General features: G+C 45.9%; 1 protein-coding gene across 5 annotated transcripts in view; it reads left to right on the plus strand.

Moving 5' to 3' along the window:
• Positions 1 to 22075, plus strand: part of LOC124595585 — a 202525-nt gene that overhangs the window by 74230 nt on the left and 106220 nt on the right. For all 5 annotated transcript variants that reach the window (XM_047134376.1, XM_047134380.1, XM_047134378.1 and 2 more), the window contains exon 2: positions 18137 to 21905. In XM_047134376.1, the coding sequence (XP_046990332.1) occupies positions 18227 to 21905 (3679 nt within the window). In that variant the 5' untranslated portion in view covers positions 18137 to 18226. The remainder of the gene's footprint in view (positions 1 to 18136; positions 21906 to 22075) is intronic.

Genomic DNA, 22075 nt, shown 5'->3' on the forward strand with positions numbered 1-22075 from the left:
CGACCCAATGTGGAGTGGCCACACAAAACCAGCAGTAGGTAAAGCACAGTACAGGATAAGAATCATGGCCTGAATCAAGGAAATCCACGAAAGAGTCGGCTCACAAAACACTTCTTCGACAGACGTTTGAGTATTGTCCGTCAATTTGGAACACTTACGACGCTGGATCAACAGAAGATATACACAGGACCCAACGAAGAGCGGTACGTCTCGCCACGGGGCAGTTTAGATGCTTAACAAACTTCAGTGTCAGGCGTTACAAGAGAGGAGTAGTGCATCACAGAGTGGTTTACTGTTGAAATTCCAAGTGCGTACACTCCACGAAGAGTGGGACAACGTATTTACGTTCTCCCAACTACGTCTCGCGAAATGACCACAACGCGAAAATCAGTGAAAACAGAGCTCGTACGGTGGTTCATCAACAGTCGATCTTCACGCGTCCCATTCGCAAGTGGAATAAGCAAGGAAAACGATGGCGGGAAATGACGGTGGTACCACAACTATCCTCCGTTATACACCGGAGTGTGGCTTGCGTGAGTGTAGACGTAGAATCGAAAGCAGGTGATGTATGACAGGCGTAATGCAGACAATTTGAAGGAAAGAGAACATTTATGCCATGAAAGCGTGAAAAATGAGAATTTCGTTGTTAACGCGACTGTTCACAAATAACCATGACATCAGAGTTCGAAAGCCGTTCTACCACAGATCTTCGTTAGTGAGGACATAATCATATCATAGCAAGTATTGCTTTTGTAAATTGATTTCAGTGCCACATTCCGTGCCATTACAGTACAGTGATTTCATCTCCATTCACTTAATGTCGGTGATATTAATTTAAAGGGTAAATGAATGTGAGTTTTAGAGCAGGACATTTAGGTGAAGCTAGACAGTGATTCACGGTAATGGATGAAGTAAAGAAAATAAGAGCAAATTGCAGTTTCATCCTCAGTTGAATTACTGTGAAGCGCAGGTATTCAATTGGCAAAGTATCATTTAGTTGAATAATTAGTGTTTTAACCGAATCTTTGCCAACTGACTGCAATAATTCGTAGGTAATAGATCTGAGGATGACCTAAAAAGGCTCGAAACCGGTTATCCAACAAAATAAAAAAGTGACCGAGACAGTGCTTGTCTTTCTATATATTGGAAGTCTTCATCGTGCTCTATGGACATTATGTCTTCAATGGTATGTCAAGAGAGGGAGACTGAAAAATAAGGTGACGCAGACGTTAAGACACTGGACACTCATTCGGGAAGCATGCTGACCAACTAAAGCCTTGCGATGAAGCAATGCCTCTGAAATACCTCATGATCGAGCGGCGAAATTTTCTGGCACGATCAGAATTATTTAAAGTCACTAACAGTGCCAAGCATACACATTGTCTCTTCTACTTTGCTGGCGCATTTTCGTTTACCACTGGACATTTTGTCTGAAATGAAATGCATTTTTAAACCATCTTCACAGATTTTCTCGTGGTAATTCAGCCAGTTTGATAGTAAATCAGCAAGTGCTCAGTTTATTCGAACGTTAAGAAGGAAGGCCGTTGTTGAGTTCTAGGAATAGCTGGGCGCGACCCCAGTGCGATATCGTGTGTTTGATCTTCATTTAATTTCCATGGAAATTTTCAACTGATCTTTTCTTATTTTTTATGCGGCGTCTGTGTACAACGGGGTTTGGAAAATGAAAAATGATATCTAATTTCAGCAGTCTTCGTCGTTGAGCGGCAGACCGGAGTCACAGTTTCTTAAATATTTGCTGCGCGGTGTGTTGTTACTGTTCGAGGCTTTATCAAGACCAGTTTCTAATAAGAAGCGTTCTCAGTACTTCTCCTTCAAACAGGTTAGACCTCATTATTCCAGTTTGTAGGACTGTCTGAGATTAGTGGAAAACAGTACATTTGTGATTCATTATCAAAGTAAAACCTCTACCTTGATTTCTGCCGGTTCCATGAAATGCAGACAAGGTGTTAGATAGTTACACGGGTGGCAGACAACGGATCCGTGGATACGGGTTGGAATCCCAGCTTGGTTCTAACAATTTTTTACTGTCACCGATACTTTACCTGCAGTAATATCATTACTATGTGATAAAAAGTCCTTCTGCACGCTTATTGTAAGAGACGATTTTTGTATGGTTAAGACAACCTCGTCTTTGTGGGAACTCCGTTAAGTAGACAGCTTGTAAGGTACCCGTTATTTGCGGATAGAGAGCATTTTACTTTATTTCCAGTGTTGATATTTCACATACATGAAGTGAATGTATCAGCGCCGAAGTACGTACGGAGTAGGGAGCAAGCGGTAGGTTCCGACGCTGTCTAGCAAAGGCCGTTGGCCATCTGGCGCATTCAGAACCAGTAGGATGAGGTGCCAAGGCAGAAATCGCTCGTGACGTCAGCAAAGAGCTACGTAGGAAAAGTACGTTCATTCTGGTGGGAGTCAAGTATCTGTTCTTGATCAATATTTGCTAACAAAGTTACCTTTTGCCCCTCAGACATTAGGAGGAATCTACGGGTCACAATTTTACGACGCCGGTAAACGTTGGTATTAATAAATAGAAGAATAACTTTAGCATATCCGAAGACGTACGATCTTATACGAAATATACCGATTGTACGCTCAAGTTAAGACTGTGCGCCATATTCTGCAGTCGTCGATAGGATGCCTTTCGACCTAGTCATGCAGTAGACCATGCTCTCGTGCGGTTAATAATTAGCTTATACTCAGTACGAACAAGTTCATTTTGCGGTGTTTCTTATATAGACGCACTTTAATGGCATACTGTGTAAAAATAATTTGCACAAAAAAAAAAATTCTTTCCGCTTCATTACGTAAAACGTAGACAGTAGTATTGCACTTTCAGAAGCTGCTACGGCTCTGCAAGAGGATATAAAACCACGAGAGCATCTCGGCTCACTAAGTCAACTAGAGACCGTACTGGCATAATCGTCGCAAAACCCGTCTGGAAAATCGTGCCCAGTTATACTGCACGCCCGTTAAATCAGCGTTTACGGACTCACCGGCTAAACTGAGACGTTTCTGGAGGTTCGAGTACGACTGGGGGGTTGTTGCATGCTGCGTTTTTATATTGTTATTTTGAACAAACTAGTTATTTCTCCGCAGTAAAATTGGAATCGGTTCTTATAATGTGCTTCATTAGCAGCATGATGTGGATGTTGATAGACGTACTGAAACGAGGAGACCTCCAACAAAGATCTTGCGAACCTCAACTCGCCCTGTTCACTCATGAGATAAAGAGCGCCGTAGACAAAGTCGTTCAGGTTGGTACTGTGTTGATTTCCAGGTGGCACTCGATACAGCTCCGCACTTCCGCTTGGTGAACAAAATGAGCTTGCCAAGTATCGGATTAGATTTATGATTTTATACAGGACTTCCTTGCAGATAGAACTGAACACGGCGTTCTTAACCCCACAGAACCGACAAATGTGAAAGTAATGTAGGGAGTGCGCCACGGGAATGTTATGTTATAGCAGCTCCACATTCTGACCATGATGGGCCAGCAGGGACCGACCGACCGCCGTGTCATCCTCTGCCAAATGCGTCGTGCAGCTGCGGTATGGAGCAGCATGGGTTTAGCATATCACTCTCCCGGTTTATATAGAGCAGATCCAGAGAAGAGAAGCGTGTTTCGTCACAGGATGGGCGGTTACTTTCTCCCACATGTCTTCCGAAATGACCACGACGAGAAAATGAGAGAAATTTGAGGAGGTCGTCCAAGCCGTGGGGAGAAGTTTCAAGGCCTGAAGCTCGTTTTCAGTAAGTGTAGACCAATCGGCATGCCACAGCAATAAAATGCGCTGACAAATGACCCTGCTAAAATCAGATGAAGGCACACAACAAGAATCTGTCCGAGGCTGGAGGACCGCAGCCTTGGCCGCGGCATCTGCAGCTCCGTTCCCTGGGATACCGACATGGCCAGGAACCCACATAAAGGTAACCGGAGAACCGTCGTCCGCCAGCTGCTGAAGAGAGCGTTGTATCCGGTGCACGAATGTGTGAACCGGATACGGTTCACTGAGGCTCTGGATGGCGCTCAGGGAATCAGAGCAGATGACATAAGCAGAATGTCGGTGGCGGCGGATGTAAAGAACAGCCTGATAGAGGTCAAATAGCTTAGCTGTGAAGACCGAACAATGGCCACGGAGCCGGTATTTGAAACTGTGTGCCCCGACAATAAAAGAACACCCGACACCGTCATTGGCCTTAGAGCCATCTGTATAAATGATGATCGTATTAATGAACTTCGAAGTCCGACAAACCGCGAGCGGTATACCGAAGCCGGGGTAACCTCCTTTGGGAGCGAGCTGAGGTGAAGGTGAACGCGAACCTGAACCTGGAGCCAAGGTGGCGTTTGGCTTTCGCCCACTCTAAAGGTTGCACGGAGTGATAAATCAAGGTGCTGAAGGAGGCGACGAAAGCGAACTCCAGGGGGTAGCAGGGCAGATACATACAAAACGTACTGTCAGTCGAGAGAGTCATCAAAAAAGGAACGATAAGACTGGTGGTCGGGCATTGATAATAGCCGACAGGCATGCCGACAAAGCAGTATATCGCGCCGGTAGGTTAGTGGCAATTCACTGGCTTCAGCTCCCATAATCCAGCACTGCTATACTAGCAAAAAATGGTTCAAATGGCTCTGAGCACTATGGGACGTAACATCTGAGGTCATCAGTCCCCTAGAACTTAGAACTACTTAAACCTAACTAACCTAAAGACATCACACACATCCATGTCCGAGGCAGGATTCAAACCTGCGACCGCAGCAGCAGCGCGGTTCCGGATTGAAGCGCCTAAAACAGCTCGGCCACAGCCACTGGCAGAGGCAGATTGTAGTACCAGAATTACGCTCCTCCACAAAGCGTAACGTGGCTTGTGGTGTATAGATATAGATGTAGACCAATGAACAAGATTTCGTGTTATGAGTTGCACGTGCTGGGAATTACAAACCAGCATAGTATTCTTCTGAACTGATGAGACATATTGCCAGACTGGTTAGTCGTGTTGTTTAAAATATAAGAGCAGTCGTCTTCGAGATAGCGTTCGGAGTTTCTTGTCGCACAGGGGAATTTTTCTCTCTGTTTTATACGAGCAACAGATTCTGGAAATCACAACATTCAACATACAATGGTGGTTCAAGTCAGCGAGCTAATTTTGTCACTGTCGTCCTTCAGTTTCGTTCTTTCTTTCGTTGTCATAAGTAGATGTAAGAAGACACTATCTGTGCTAAATGAACAAGTCCTGTTTTTTCCGCGCCCCGATTAATTGATTTACGAAGGTCGGGTACGATTTACCACATCAGCTCAACCGAAAACACATTTTATTACGTTCACAATGTGGAAAAATGTAGGGAGGGTTGTGATACAAACACTACACAGTTTGGTTGGTTGATCTCGGGGAGGGGACGAAACAGCGAGGTCATCGGTCCCATCGGATTAGGAAAGGATAGGGAGGAAAGACGGTCGCATCCTTTCAAAGGAATCGTCCCCATACTGGCCTGAAGCGATTTAGGGAAATCAAGGAACACCTAAATCAGGAATGGCCGGATGCGGGTTTGAACCGTCGTTATCCTGAATGCGAGTCCAATCTGTTAACAACTGCGCCACCTCGCTCGCTACTCGTTTAATCCCAGTAATAATTCCTACACATACTGTAACATTTCTCTTGTTAAATGAGAATGCTTGCTGTACTCTGTACATTAAGAAATACAACGCCAAACTTGTTTTCTTCATTTGCAGTATCTCGTCACCAGTAAATTCGACGTGAAAATGCTTAGAGGCTGTTAATCGCTACGAGTAATTAAACACGCCAAAACAGCTAAAGGCGACGCTCTCGGAAAGGTTTGGATCACTGTGTCTTAATAGCCATTATAAGGAGGGAGCACGCGAAACGTATTACCGATTATTGTAACAATAGAACCAGGGCGGCGAGGCGACAATATCGCACCCGGTTTCCGCGGAAACGGCCGCTCAACAGAGCCGCAGTGGCTATATAAGGCGACGCGCTGTCCCTGAAATTCAGTCGAGTCCGGCGGCAGGAGAGGGCAACACGGGGTGGCGGTCTCTGCGAGTTGTCATCTGAGTTTAGCCAAGTCTGCGACTCCACAGGCTCGTCGGCGAACCCGCGTCTGCGGCTCTTCACATCTAAGAGTCACACGACTGCACGTTGGCGACTTACCGCGTCGGTGGTCGACACATCTGTTTGGGATTTCTCTTCTGTCACTTCTATGTGTGTGGCACAGTGCGTCTGGGACTCTACCATTTGTGCTACAGAGTTCTGACATAGAAATATTTTGTGACTGCTTATCTAAGACTCCTACGTTCCTGAACTCTACTTGTCTGTGAACCAAGTCGTTGAGGACTAAGCTGAGCGTCTCTGAATCTTCGCCAGCTGTCTGTGGTCTGTGAGTCTGTACCATGCATCCACAAGTCTATGCACCCGCGACTCTGTACCACGCGTCCGCGAGTTTACGCTGCGCATCCTAGAGCCTGCGATAACGTCCACGAGTCTACACTGTGTGTCCACGAGCTTACGTGATGCTTCGGTGAGGAGAACACTGCGCGAGTGGACAGAAAGCGTAGTTTGTGGACGTGTAGCGTAGGCTGCGTAGCGTAGATTCGTGGACTTTTAGTGGAGAGTCGTGGACGCTTAGACTTGTTGATGCATCGTACAGACTTGCAGATCGCGGACTGGTAGCTGAGATTCTCTGACGCGGAGCATAACGTCCCCAACGACTCGAATCATCGATGTGTAGAGCAGACATGGAGGAGGATTAGGTGTGTGGTCCTAAATGTGAGTCACAACCCTGTAGGCAAAACTTGTGTCCCAGATGTACCGCTCCAGACATGTAGGAGTCAGAAGAGCAGTCCCAGACAGATGTGTTGAGCCACAGGCGCGTAAAGTCGCCAACGCATAGTCATGCAGTTGTGTGAGCCGCAGATGTGAAGAGTCACAGACGCGAATCCATCGACGAATCTGTGGAGTCACAGGCTTGGCTACACCCAGATGAAAATTCGCAGTTGCCATCACCATGTGTTGCTCTCTTCTGCTGCTGGACTGGATTAACTTTCAGGGGGCAGCGCGACACTACACTACGGGTCGGTGGCAGTCTGGTACGCATCGACCACTCTGCGGGACACCTCATCGACTCTGCGGGACACCTCATCGACTCTGCGGGACACCTCATCGACTCTGCGGGACACATCGACTCTGCGGGACACCTCATCGACACCATGCGACATCTGCTCAGCGACGCTGCCCCCTGCAGTGCCACGAGATGTCTACGGGCAGCTGGGCCCTCAGTTCCGACCAAGGTTTTTGGGAGGTTTTCCTTGGTTGTAAGGCGAATGCCGGAACTGTATACCTCCTCCCATCGACACAAAAAAAGTGGAAAAATAAATTCTAAAATATTACTTCCTCTTGTCTTTTTATTCAATTTTGATGTAAGTAGAGCAATAAGTGACACCATTTAAGTGACACCATTTACTGTACCTGTAATTGCGGTGTATAGCTAGCTGACTGCATCGCTGAAGATGTAGTATGTAAAAGAAGAGATCAGTGGACACACTGCAGTTGCGAGAGTACAGTGGCACACAGATTTCAGTTCAAACACACACACACACACACACACACACACACACACACACACACACACACAGAGAGAGAGAGAGAGAGAGAGAGAGAGAGAGAGAGAGAGAGAGAGAGAGAGGGAGGGAGAGAGATAGAAAGGTCGAACAAAAGGGACAGCAAAATTGTCTTTTTCTGCCTAATATTTTTCCCGCTGCTGCTTGATACCCTTTCTTATGATACAGTATGAATATTAATAAAATCAACAAACAGCAGACGGATTCCAGTCCTGACTGGCAATGGAGGGAAAAAGGTCCTATGAACCCTGAAATGCATCGTGGCGACGGTAGATGTTGCTCCGACCAACTTGCCGCGTGTTCCTTGTGTGTTCCAGGCTGTGCGACTGACGCAGCGTATTGTAAGCAGCAGAACGGTCTGGTATTCCTGTCGGAAAATCAAACGGAGATGGATTTTGTGTACGGCCATGCAGATGCAAACGGTCAAGAGGCAGTAATGTGATAACAAAACAGGAGTCCTCACAGACACGAAGCACGTCACAAAACATTTCAAGCCCTTTTTGGGCGTTAGGGCTTTGTATGTTCATTTCAGACAGACGAACTTGCAGGGAGGCGGTGGACTGTGCATACACCAGATTTGGAGGACCAGGTTGTACAAGATATTGAGACAAACCACAGTACACGCTCCAGGCCACTGTCCCACCAACTTGGTGTGTAAGCTAAAGAGCGATTACGTGTATCCTGCATGACAACCACTACCATCCCTGTCACCTCCAGCGAGTGCTAGGATTACCAGCAGCGGATTTCCCTCTACGGGAAGGATTCTGTGAATGGTTTTTGCAGAGGACCATCTCAATTATGGGATTTCTGTCATCAGTCCTCTTACCGACGAAGAAGCCTCTACCAGAACTGGCATTAGTCTGCATAGAAATCTGTGGGCTGCAGACAGGGTAAGTGACCAAAGGAACTTTCATTCGTCAGCGCCATCTACCGCGGTAATGATGCATTTCCGAAAACATGTTCATAGGAATACTTTTCCTCCGTATCCAAAAAAATGGCTCTGATCACTATGGGACTTAACATCTGTGGTCATCAGTCCCCTAGAACTTAGAACTACTTAAACCTAACTAACCTAAGGACATCACACATATCCATGCGGAGGCAGGATTCGAACCTGCGACCGTAGCGATCACGCGGTTCCAGACTGAAACTGCCTAGAACCGCACGGCCACACCGGCCGGCCTCCGTATCCAGCCAGGAATCCGTCCCTGCAGTTTGTCGATTTAAAATTATTGTTCACTCTGTATATTAAGCGAAAGCTTTTAGTAATATTCCACTGTTCAGAGCTCATCGAAGCGTCAGATTTTATCTCTGGACTACAGCAATCTCTGGAAGTCCAGCTTTTACTGGTGTACCTTAAAAGAGTTTCCTGTGTGTTTCTTAATGTACAGGTTACAGTAACCATTCTCTTTTATCGATAGAAATGGACGGCGCGTGTAGATTCTTACTGGATCCAAGCTGATGTGCTAAATCGTATTCAGCCATCATAAAGCAACTGCCTGTGGCGCTCTGGAAAGTAGAAATTGGTACATTTAGTTTAGCGTCCCCTTATACAGGGTGCGGCAGCGTTCCTAGTAGGATATTAAAAACACACCGTCAGGCAGTAACTGTAATTTATTTATTACATGAAAGGTCAGGTAAGCGAGACGGCCAGGAAATGTCATCAAAACGGGAAATTAATCTACCGGGAAATGTCTGTCGCAAGAAACTCATGCAAATTCTGGCCACCATTCCTGAGTTGGATCGCATCAGAAGTGCCGTCGGTAATGTCGAAGGGAATACGTTACGCCGAGTTATGGAAAGCTTCCAACGACGCCTAGATGAATGTGTCGTGCAGAGGGGGCATCATTTGACAGGAGTCATATTCAAAAAGTAATCCACGTAATGGACAGTGGCTTACACATTAATAAATGGCATACCTTTAACTATTAATTGACATAAGAGGTAATAAATAAATTACAGTTACTGCCTGATGGTGTGTTTTTAATATCATAATAAGAATGCTGCCGCACCCTGTATTTATTTGTCACCGTAATCGAGGCCACTAACGCATGCTTATGCGATGGCTCTCGACTCTGAGAGCCGTCGGTTCGAACCCTGGTGTTATAAAAGTTTCACTGCCAGTATTTGGCTGGTAAGAGGAAGAGAGAGGTGGTGTAAAGTTCCTGAACACCAGTCCATGCGGCAGAGTCTCATGAAGTAGGGCCACGTAAACCTGTTGATGGTATTCCATCCGTCGGATACGGAAGTTAAGCTCGGCGCCCCCCTTTTGGAGCTATTCTACGTACCAGCACCGGGTTCCACCCTCTCCCTTCGCTTCGTCCATGACAACACAAACCGCACCACTGTACTTACAATCATCACTCCCCTAGATATATTCTCTGAGTATGGGACTTTATGTCACGTAGGCGCCTTACGTTTACTTACGACAGGGGGCTTTATGTTATGTATGTGTCTTACATTTACCAGCGAGAAATGATAAAAAGATAACACACACTGCGACATGTGAAACACAGTCAGTGGACAGCTATCGTATGCAGTACCGAGGTGACTGTCGTCAAACATTAATCGAATGTTCAGTTACAGAATCTACTGCTCGTATAGTGTAGTGTGAAAATTTTGCCCCGCGAGACAAGAAAATAACTCCCCATCTCGAATCAAATAGGAACGTCGTATTATCGGCCGTTGCTCTTGTATTTTAACCAGTATTGTACTTGATTGCGATCCCTAAGATATAAAATTGATATGAAAGGCTTATTTATCGGTCTAGCTATAAGTCTATGTCTACAGTCCGCAGATCATCTTACGGTGTGGGGCGGGGGTATCCCTAACATTTCGTAATATTCAACTGTTCAGAGCTCCTCGAAGAGTTGTGTGTTTCCCCTAGACTTCAGAAATCTCTGGCAGGACGGCTTTTACTGGTGACGAGATACTGCAAATGAAGAAAAAAAGTTTGGCGTTGTATTTCTTAATGTACAGAGTACAGCAAGCGTTCTCATTTAACAACAGAAATGTTACAGTATGTGTGCTTCTAAAATCCATATCCTCTGTATATTTCGCATGGAAACGAAATACATCATTCGATTCGTAATCTTTCTGAAATGAAAGACCTTATTGTTTTTAAGAATGTTCGTACAAGTTTTCATTTCGTTGTCTCCAAAATAAGCACATTACTTACATTCGAGTAGACACTTAGAAGTTCATACTACATTACAGGGCGAACACACAACAAACAAAATGCGGATTTTTGTCTAAGCTTTCGAAACGTTTTCAGCAATTTCGGTGTGTGAGATGAAACGAATTCGCATAGATAATACACTACTGGCCATTAAAATTGCTACACCAAGAAGAACTGCAGATGACAAACGGGTATCCATTGGATAAATATATTATACTAGAACTGACATGTGATTATATTTTCACGCAATTTGGCCGCATAGATCCTGAGAAAGCAGTACCCATAACAACCACCTCTGGCCATAATAACGGCCTTGATAAGCCTGGGCATTAAGTCAAACAGAGCTTGGATGACGTGTACAGGTACAGCTGCCCATGCAGCTTCAACACACTACAGTTCATCAAGAGTAGGGACTGGCGTATTGTGACGAGCCAGTTGCTCGGCCACCATTGACCAGACGTTTTCAATTGGTGAGAGATCTGGAGAATGTGCTGGCCAGGGCAGCAGTCGAACATTTTCTGTATCCAGAAAGGCCCGTACAGGACCTGCAACATGCGGTCGTGCATTATCCTGCTGAAATGTAGGATTTCGCAGGGATCGAATGAAGGGTAGAGCCACGGGGCGTAACACATCTGAAATGTAACGTCCCCTGTTCAAAGTGCCGTCAATGCGAACAAGAGGTGACCGAGACGTTTAACCAATGGCACCCCATACCATCACGCCGGGTAATACGCCAGTATGGCGATGACAAATACACACTTCCAATGTGCGTCCACCGCGATGTCACAAACACGGATGCGACCATCATGATGTTGTAAACAGACCCTGGATTCATCCGAAAAAGTGACGTTTTACCATTCGTGCACCCAGATTCGTCGTTGAGTACACCATCGCAGGCGCTCCTGTCTGTGATGCAGCGTCAAGGGTAAACGCAGCCATGGTCTCCGAGCTGATAGTCCATGCTGCTGCAAACGTCGTCGAACTGTTCGTGCAGATGGTTGTTGTCTTGCAAACGTCCCCATCTGTTGACTCAGGCATCGAGACGTGGCTGCACGATCCGTTACAGCCATGCGGATAAGATGCTTGTCATCTCGACTGTTAGTGATACGAGGCCGTTGGGATCCAGCACGCCGTTCCGTATTACCCTCCTGAACACAACGATTCCATATTCCGCTAACAGTCATTGGATCTCGACCAACGCGAGCAGCAATGTTGCGATACGATAAACCGCAATCGCTATAGGCTACAATCCGACCTTTATCAAAGTCGGAAACGTGATGGTACACATTTCTCCTCATTACACGAGGCATCACAACAACGTTTCACCACGCAACGCCGGTCAACTGCTGTCTGTGGCCCGCCTCTCGTGGTCGTGCGGTAGCGTTCTCACTTCCAACGCCCGGGTTCCCGGGTTCGATTCCCGGCGGGGTCAGGGATTTTCTCTGCCTCGTGATGGCTGGGTGTTGTGTGATGTCCTTAGGTTGGTTAGGTTTAAGTAGTTCTAAGTTCTAGGGGACTGATGACCATAGATGTTAAGTCCCATAGTGCTCAGAGCCTTTTGAACCATTTTTGCTGTCTGTGTATGAGAAATCGGTTGGAAGCTTTCCTCATTTCAGGACGTTGTAGGTGTCGCCACCGGCGGCAACGTTGTGTGAATGCTCTGAAAAGCTAATCATTTGCGTATCACAGCATCTTCTTCCTGTCGTTAAATTTCGCGTCTGTAGCACGTCATCTTCGTGGTGTAGCAATTTTAATGGCCAGTAGTGTAGATACTTAGAAGTTAACATGGCGCACACAGCAAACAAAATGCGGATTTTTGTCTAAGCTTTCGAAACGTTTGCAGCAATTTCGGTGTGTGAGATGATGATCGTGTAATAAGTCAGAACATGAAGTCCAACGCTTTACCACTGAAACTAATTCGCGTAGATAATGTACAGGCAATATGACGTAGCACAATAACAGTATGATCTGTCTTTGGTAGCAAACTGGATCAGTAGGAACAGGTCCTCTGGGTCAGTTTATAGTGTTGCTTATAAATTCTGGAGGCACAGCGACATGTTGGAAAACGGTTGATTTATATCCACAGGATACATCAGCTCCGGGATGGGTGCATGGAAACATTGTGCGTAGTTGTAACAGCGCAGAACGGTGCGTAATCAACAAAAGACTAGATTTAAATCGAATGCGTGGTCATGGAGAAAGCAGTCTCCTTGGTTTCCCCCAGGGGAAAAAGTTGAATGTTAGATTGTTACAGAGTAACGACTTCACGCTGTACAGAATTTAACAAAAACAATATATTTAAATGCTGCATTTAAAAAAATAAAAATGAGAAATAAAAGGTTCGGCGGTTGTAATCATCTATGAACCTCCCACACAGGAAGATACTTACAGTTTTTGTAAAATAATGTTTCACTCGTAGAGAAAGGTATCACGTCATGACCAATTTCAGCCATTTGACATCCACTACGATCTTCTGCTACGTGCGCCCGCATTGTCCATACCTGTTTTCTAATATCATCTACCTACATTTTGTTATGTTGTAGTCTTGGACTTTTCTTGCATCTTTGAATCAGTCCACCAGAGAAATTCCTTGGTCTAACTGCCAACTATTCGCCAGACTAAATGCCTGTATCCACATTATTATCTTTACAGTCATAATTGTCTTTTCCATTTCAGTCAGTGCAACGATCCGCTCGTCCGTAGTAACCCCAAACACGCGTCTGTCCATTTTTCTCCGAGCATCTCACGTATTTTGAATGGATTACATCTCAGAGCCATAAATCGAAACTGACAAGACCTAGTGTTTCTAAATTTTCAGTTTCAGGCACATAACGCGTCTCTTCGCATGGTTTGCAGTTGCATATATGACTGGCACAACGGCATAAAATTGTACCTAAGGCAATGAAGACCTGCACGTCATCTACGCTCTGTGCAAGGACTGGAAACTGATCCTCGGAATAAATAAATATTAAGTATTGCGCGTAAATGGACAGAGTGATTTAATGTGGACCAGCGACATAAAACTAGATGTAGGAATGGTGGATGCTGCGTTAATTAATCGAAAGGCTTCTTAGGGTCATGTCGTTCATCTCTAAAACGATCTTGATTATTAAACTGTGGTGTGCAAACTGAACACTAGGTTGATTTCCGGAAAGTATGTGACTCGGTGCCGCACTGCTGACTGTTAACAAAAATGCGAGCATATGGAATAAGCTTGACGATGTGTGACTAGCTCTAAATCATTTTAACGTAATAGTAATCAGACAACTGAGTCGTTGGGAGTGTCCCAGGGAAGTGCGATAGGACCGCCTATACAATTTTACTATAGTGATCATTCCTTCCTTTGCAGGTGAGCGCCAACAAAATGTTTTGATACTCCGAGGAGAAAGTTGGTGATTGCAATTTTATGAGGAGGTCCTTCCGCAGCGAAAAACATCTTTGTTTTTATGACTGGAGTCCCAATTTGTGTGTCATATCCCAGGCACTATCTCCCCTATTTCATGATAAGACAAAACGAGCTTCCCTTCTTCGATCTTTTCCGATGCCTCGGTCAGTCTTATCTGGTGCGGATCCCACAACGCACAGCAGTACTCCAGAAGAGAGCGGACAAGCGTAGTGTAAACAGTTTCTTTAGTAAATTTGCTTTCCCATTACATTATCTTTGACATCGTTCCAATGTACGTTATTCGTAACTGTAATCCCTAAGTATTTAGTTGAGTTTACAGCCGTTAGATTTGTGTGATTTATTGTGTAACTGAAATTAGCGGATCCTTTTTGTGCTCATGTGGATAACTTCACACCTTTCATGTTTGGGAATCAGTTGCCACTTTTTGCACCATACAGATACCTTGTATAAATCATTTTGCTATTAGTTTCGATCATTTGATGACATTACATGACGGTAAATGACAGTATCATCTTCAAACAATCTAAGAGGGCTGCTCAGACTGTCTTGTAAATGATTTATCTAGATCAGGAACAATAGGCCTGTAACACTTCCTTGGGGAGCGCCAGATATTACTTCTGTTTTACTCTATGACTTTCGGTCAGTTATTACGAGCTATGATCTTTCTCACAGGAAATCACAAAGCCAGTCACACTATTGAGACGACACTCCATAGGCATGCAATTTGATTAGGAGTCGCTTGTGAGGAACTGTGTCAGAAGCCTTATGGAAATCTAAAAATACAGAATCACTCTGACGTCCCCTGTCGATAGAACTCATTGCTTCCTGAAAATAAAGAGATAGTTGTGTTTCATAAGGGCGATATTTTATGAATCAGTGCTGGCTATTTGTTAACAGTTCGTTTTCTTCGAGGCTATTTTTTATGTTCGTGCACAGTATATGTTCCACGATCCTACTGCGGAATCGAAGTTAGTGATATGGGTCTGTAATTCAGTAGATTACTCCTGTTTCCTTCCTTGGGTATTAATGTGACATGTGCAGCTTTCCATCCTTTAGGTACGGAACTTTCGATGACGGAGCGGTTGTATATGACTGTTAAGTATGGGGCTATTGTATCAGCATACCGTGAAAGGAACATGATTGGTGTACCAATCTGCGCATGAAGCCTTGCCTTTCTTAAGTGTTTTAAGCTGCTTCACTATACCAAGCACATCTACTTTTAAGGAATTTCAAAAAACAGTTTTTAGTAACTTTGCTTCAGAGTAGCTGTCGTCAATAACGTCACGATTTTTATCGTGCAGTGATGGTATTTATTGCGTCTTGATCTGGTATATTATATACATATGACCATAATCTCTTTCGGTTTTCTGTCAGATTTCCAGACAGAGTTTCCTTGTGGAAACTATTAAAAGCATCTCGCACTGAAATTTTCGCTAAATTTCGAGCTTCTGCAAAACTTCGAGAATCTTGGAGATTTTGCGTTCTTTTAAATTTGGCAGGCTTTTTTCGTCGCTTCTGCAATAGTATTCTGACTTGCTTTGTGTGTCATGGGAGACCAGTACCATCTCTTATTAATTTATTTGATATATATATGTCAAATTCTGCCGATACTATTTCTTTGAATTAAAACCACATCTGGTCATCGCTTGCGTAGTCAGATTAGATGGAGTGGTGACTGTATCTTAGAAAGGTGTCAAGCGAATTTTTATCTGCTTTCTTAAATTTCCGTTTATTTTTGGTAGGTTTGCATATTACGATATTCACTCTAGCTTCAACAACCTTATGGCTACTAATCCCAGTATCTGTCATTATGCTCATTATTTGGTCAGGATTATTTATTGCTAAGAGGTCCAACTATGTTTCCACAACAATTTACTCTTAGAGTTATTCAAAACAATAGTCTGAGAAAGCATTCAGTACGATTTCGGACGACGTTTCATGCCTACAACCGAGTTCAAACACGTATTTTCCCCAACATATCGAGGGTAGACTGAATTCACCACCAACTATAATTGTAGGAGTGAGGTACCTATTTGAAATGACGCTCAAATTTCTTTGAACTGTTCAGCAACTGTATTATCTGAGTCGAGGGGTCGAGAAAAGAAACCAATTAGTAATTTGTTCCAGTTGTCAAGTATAACCTCTACCGATCTAAATCACAGGAATTACCTTCGTCAATTTCACTGCAAGTTAAACAGTTTCTGATAGCAATAAACACTCCACCACCAACTGTATTTCACGTATACTTTCTAAACATGGTTAGGTTCTTTGTAAAAATTTCTGCTGAACATATTTCCGGCTTTAGCCAGCTTTCCATTCCTTTAACGATTTGAGATTCAGTGCTTTTTATTAGCGCTTGGAGCTCTGTTTTTTTTATTTTCCAACATAGCTACGACAGTTTACAACTGAATTATTGATTGTTCCCATGTCGTCCCTCTTACTGTGGTCGTCCTACACCCACTGAGACAGAAGCCCTTTCTACACTTTCCCAACATCCTCTAACCTAAAAAACCACCCATTCCCTTCCACGCAGCCCATACTTCCTGTGTATCTGCTTCCTGCGTGTAGTGGACCTCTAACTAATTTAGCGGAACTCAGAAACCCGCCACCGTATGGCACCTACACCATCGCAGAACCGCCTGAGCCTCTGATTGAGAACCTCCACTCGGCTCTGTACTAGAGGACTGCAATCTATTTTGTCAGCGATACTACAGATGGTGAGCTTCACCTTCATCTCGCCTGCGAGACTGGCGATCTTCTATCTGAGCTAGCCATCCGAAACCAGAGAGAATTTCTTCCGAACCGTGACACACTGCCTCTGTTCCTTTAGAAGTTTCTCTACAGTGACTGTTTACCATGACGTGTCAAGGGGTCTCGGTTTTTTGTGTATTTCGGCAAATAGACCACCTCCATTTACCAATAGCCAAACTTAAGGTATATATTTTTACATTGTCCCTAAAAATCTCACTGCTGTCAATTTCGGGATGTAAACAATTTTCTGCACTTTGTATTTTATGAGCTCCACCGTTTTGTAGGAGCGCTTGAAACTCTGGAAATTTGTTGCGAATGCTTCGGGAATTAATTGCCTGAATTTTAATAGTGTCGCCGGGTCCAGAGCTATATGTACAGTAGAGAGATATTTTTTACTTAGATATGTTTGGATGGTTGCGGGGATGCAAGTATTTAACGATTAAAAGAATTGAAAAACTGGCTTTCTGGCTACCCACGTAATTTATTTATTTGATGTTTCATCACATAATCTTTTTGGCTCCTCCGACAGATTTTGCATCCTAATTATAGTGCAAATTTGTAATTTCTACTTGTTGATACGTATAACATACTTGTCAGGGATGTGTTTTCTCATATCATCCTTGTATTAGATGTTTCGCATTATAATACAGACAATATCGTGTTTTCTTGTTCTTGCTTAGGTTGGTTTTAATGTGTATAATCAGTTCGACGCTGGAATGTATATTCCGAAACCGATCATACATGTTGTACGAACAATTAACATCAATAAGTTATCGTGTAGATACGAGATATTTCGTCTTTTACAACAAAAGTTTTTTTTTAACTTCTGATCAAACGTTTCGCCTCTTCCTACTAGCAGTCATTAGTGGTTCTCATTTTTCTATTCTTTTCATGTTTCCATCCGTTTTTCTGTAGGCACTAGATGCCCACAGTACGCGTTTCCAGTTCATCGTAGGTCACATTTACATAATTCACTAATCTAATCTTTTGAATGGCTGCAAATATTAAGAATAATATCCATAAAATGCAGCCTTTCTTTCACATAATAAGACCTCATAGGCTTAGTGTACTTTGGTTAGGTTAATTTTATATATTGGGTAATTTTGGGCAACTAAATGACACACACTTCATTTCTTGTTGCAGAGAAGCATGCCTTGGACGATGATCGCCCGCTGGTGCTAGGGAATATGGTCTCTCAACGCCAGTGCAACGGATATTTGTACAGTTACACAGATGCTTCCATTGTCACCAGAGTCACCGCTTGATGCAAGAGAGACAATGGATTCAGTGCCAGAAGCAATGAATCTGGTGAAATCTGGTAGGAACGGCGCTGGATCCCCTGCTAATGACACCCTGCGTGGTTCCACAGCAGTGGAGGGCAACGGAGAACTGTCTGTGACAGTTGTAACGCGTTCGAGAGAAGACGTTCAAGTCACAGAGGGGTTCAAGCAGAGCTCGATCGCACATGTTGCAGTAACTGCCACTAGTACTAATGGCCAGACTAATCGACAGGGGATTAAGAGATATCTCTTCCGCGAGCCTCCACAGTTACAACCGCAGTCAGGCGCCGAAAGGAGAGTTTCTCAGGGTGAGATTGTCGGGACTGAAGACCAGGTTTCTCAGAAGATAGCCGCAGATGGTGGGAAACTTAGGGCAATGGAGAATGGCCGATGGATGGAGATGTCTGCTGCTCGTCCCGACGGAACTGACGTCCGAGTGTCGGCCACCAACATGGCCCGGGACACCAACAGTGACGACGAATACATCGATGTCGAAACTTTCGACCCAGTCGAGGATCGACGCCAATGGCTGCTGGAGCAGAGTAGGAGGCTGGTGGCATCCAACCGGGTCCAGTACGAAGACATCACTCCACATCCAAAAATACCCTCTTCTGCTGAACAGATCAGTAGAGACACCACTGAAGCAGGAGGAGAGCACACTGCTATAGATGATGACCGCGTCCCTTCGCTGGACAGTGGCTGTTATTCTGATGAGGAAGTCAGAGTCAGGATGAGGGGATCCAGTTCTGACTGGAGCGACTCAGTTGGCGAAGCACACAGGAATAAAGAGAGTGGAACAGGAAGGCTTTCTTCCAGTGTGACACCTGAGGATGCTGACAAATCTCACAGGAATAGCTACCGAGGGGTGTATCCTGCGAATGACGACAAGATGGCGTTTTCACCTCCAGAGCCCACTAGTAGCTCAGACCGGCCAGCACCTAATCACGAACTTCGGCAAGTAGCGACTATGAAACACAATGGAAACTCCACAACACATTCTCCCATCCACGTCTCGTACGTCAAGTCGTGTGGTGGATACACACTATATATTCCTGGAAAAGTCCTGCCGCCTGAGAAGGATATTTCTGTATCCAGAAATGGCAACGTGAGAGTTTCTGACACACTAAGTGGCCCAGTAAGTCGCAACAGTACCGAAGTGGTCTACACAATGGATACTTCTGCAGTGAGGATGTCTACCAGCACATCATCAGCAATTGACTCACATGTACTCCTTGACAACGTGAAACATGCTGCGGCAGTAGTTCAGCGCAAAAGCGTAGTGGTATCGACAGGTGATGATAGTACTCCACAACGAGAGCTCAACAGGTGTACTCCAGAAGAAGCTAGAGGGCATGATGAAATTCTAAGAACGAAATCTGTTGACAGGGCTAATGTACAGTTGTTACCTAACAACAGAGATGAGGCGCCGAATCGATATTTACAACAATTTAGCAGTTACAATCCAAATCGTGCAGTAATTATTCCAATTCCGAGTGAAAAATCAGCTTTCGTAAACACTTCACATAGTAGCGTGCACAGTGGATTAAAAGCTGTGGTCGCCCCGGGAAGGTATCTTCGTGTGGAAGGAAGTGTGTCTGAGACTAGAAATTCCAGGGACAGGAATGCAGTGGACTTTGAAAAAATGGCACCACCCCTGGAGACAGTGCACAGATATATTCCCAGTGGAACATTTCTTCCTCGCGGTTACATTACTCCCCCACCTAGGATGGTAGTGAAGAACCCAGTAAGTAGTCGAGCTGATTTTAACGCAGCAGTGGTAGGAGGTACAACACACCCAAATGGCGTCAACAGCAGCAATGCGCGCCGTAGATCTGATGCCAGAATGACACCTGATAATTCAAGAGATAGCGAGTATGCATACCACCACAGCAAACCCATAAGGGTTGTTTACACCCCAATAAGTGACATAGCTGACGATGAACCTCCAAGAAAAGTATCCAGGTTTTCTTACGGCAACGAAAGGCTGTTATCAATTGCCGAAATCGAGCACGAATCTCAAACTGCTGTGCGACATGCTCGCTATCTGACGACAGAAGCCATGACTGTCGGAGCGCAATCGCGAGATGCTGAAGTAAGATCGACGAATCATTGGCCAGTCGCATATGGTTCTCATATTCTGAAGACTTACCTAAGAGGGCAGGATGCGCTCGGCCAGGAATCGGTGCACCGCTCTAATAGTCCCGCATCTAGAGATGCAGTACCCGATTCGGAAACCGGCTCTGTCAGGCAGTGGCGCATGAGATTTGGGGATCGCCTACGTGCAGAAGAGGAATTTAATCCAGTTGACAGGAAGGAACGGATTTCAAGACCAGAAATTGAGAGCGTCACTTACGAAGGTAGTTGTAGGAAGCCATTGAACGACTATAATTCTAAGGGCGATGTGAATGGCACGCTCGACCTAAGTAAGAAAGATCTAGTCCAACAGAGGGACGGGGCTGTGTCTGCGAAGGAAGCAGTCCATTTTGAACGTGGGGAGTCACGATACGTTAGTTCTGACGAGCGTTGTTCGCCCACTGAACGGAACCCAAAATCACACAGGGACCCGGTGGTGACTCCCGCCAGTGTGATAGTGACAAGTGGGGCGGGAGGCAGTGGAAAAGGAGTCCACTCTGGTGGTGAGCACTCGAGACAAGTCGTCAGGACAGTTATCGTTTCAGCTGACAGTCGGAAGGTCGGTAGTGGGCAGAAGTCGTCGCCACTCCAGCCCGAGGTGGGAACTGAGCGGTTTAGAGAAGTGAGGTCCGAGGGTCGTACCGCGGAACCTTCTACGGTGTTGGCTCCAGAACCGGGTGGACAGAGGAGTAGGTACATGATAACGAGAGAGGGAGACGGAAACAGGTTCGTAATCCGTGAGGTCGGAAGTGATGTGAGGACAGCAGCAGGACAGCTGGTTGCGATTAAGGAAAGGATAGAGAGTGAATTGCGTGGAAGTCCAACTGGTGCGGTGCAGGGGAGGCGCGTGCTGAAAGATGTGAACAGGGGTGAGGTGGGTGCCGTCCGTTCCTCAAAGAGTCCGCCAGACGACCGGCACCGCCCTCCAGCCTCGGTCATCAGGACGGCACCCCGCGCACCGTCTCGGGAGAGTCGACCGGAGCAGCAGAGACCGACCGAGGGAGACCTGTCGGACGACGAGGTGGTGGAACTGTACCGCGTGCGACGGGTCCTCCCCGGCGGGATGCCGCACTTCGAGCCCACGGCCGGCGAGTGCGCGTGGGCGGACGCCGAGTGGGCGTCCGGCGGGGGCAGGGTCGAGGACGAGTCGGTGTACGGCCCGTCGGACAGCGACGAGGACCGCGCGCTGCGGCTGCGGGTGTCGGTGATCCTGTGGGCGCTGCTGGGCGGCGAGCGGCTGCGCGCCGTGGGCTGGCCGCGGCAGGCGGCGCGGCGCGTGCTGTGGCGCACCGTCGACGTGTGCTGCGCCGTGGCCGGCGCCAAGAGCCCGGCCGCCGTGCCGCTGCCCGCCGACCACGACTGCGGCGCCGACATGGCCTGCTTCCGCGACCACGCGCACCGCTTCCTCGAGGTGTGCGCGCCGACGCGCGACCACTGGAAGCGCTACGGCTGGGCCTCGCTCACCATCGACGCCGTCGTCGCCAAGGTCTACAGGGAAGGTGAGCCAAGCGCGAGCGCACACAGACTCCAGGAAGACATTAGTCACGTATTCCTTTCCTTACCCTTAGGTTCACAGACGAATGGGAAAACTGGTAGAAGCCGACCTCAGGGAAGATCAGTTTGGATTTCATAGATATATTGGAACACGTGAGGCAATACTGACCCTACG

The sequence above is a fragment of the Schistocerca americana genome, chromosome 2, assembly GCF_021461395.2.
Source record: "Schistocerca americana isolate TAMUIC-IGC-003095 chromosome 2, iqSchAmer2.1, whole genome shotgun sequence".
In the NCBI taxonomy this organism is placed as follows: Eukaryota; Metazoa; Arthropoda; class Insecta; order Orthoptera; family Acrididae; genus Schistocerca; species Schistocerca americana.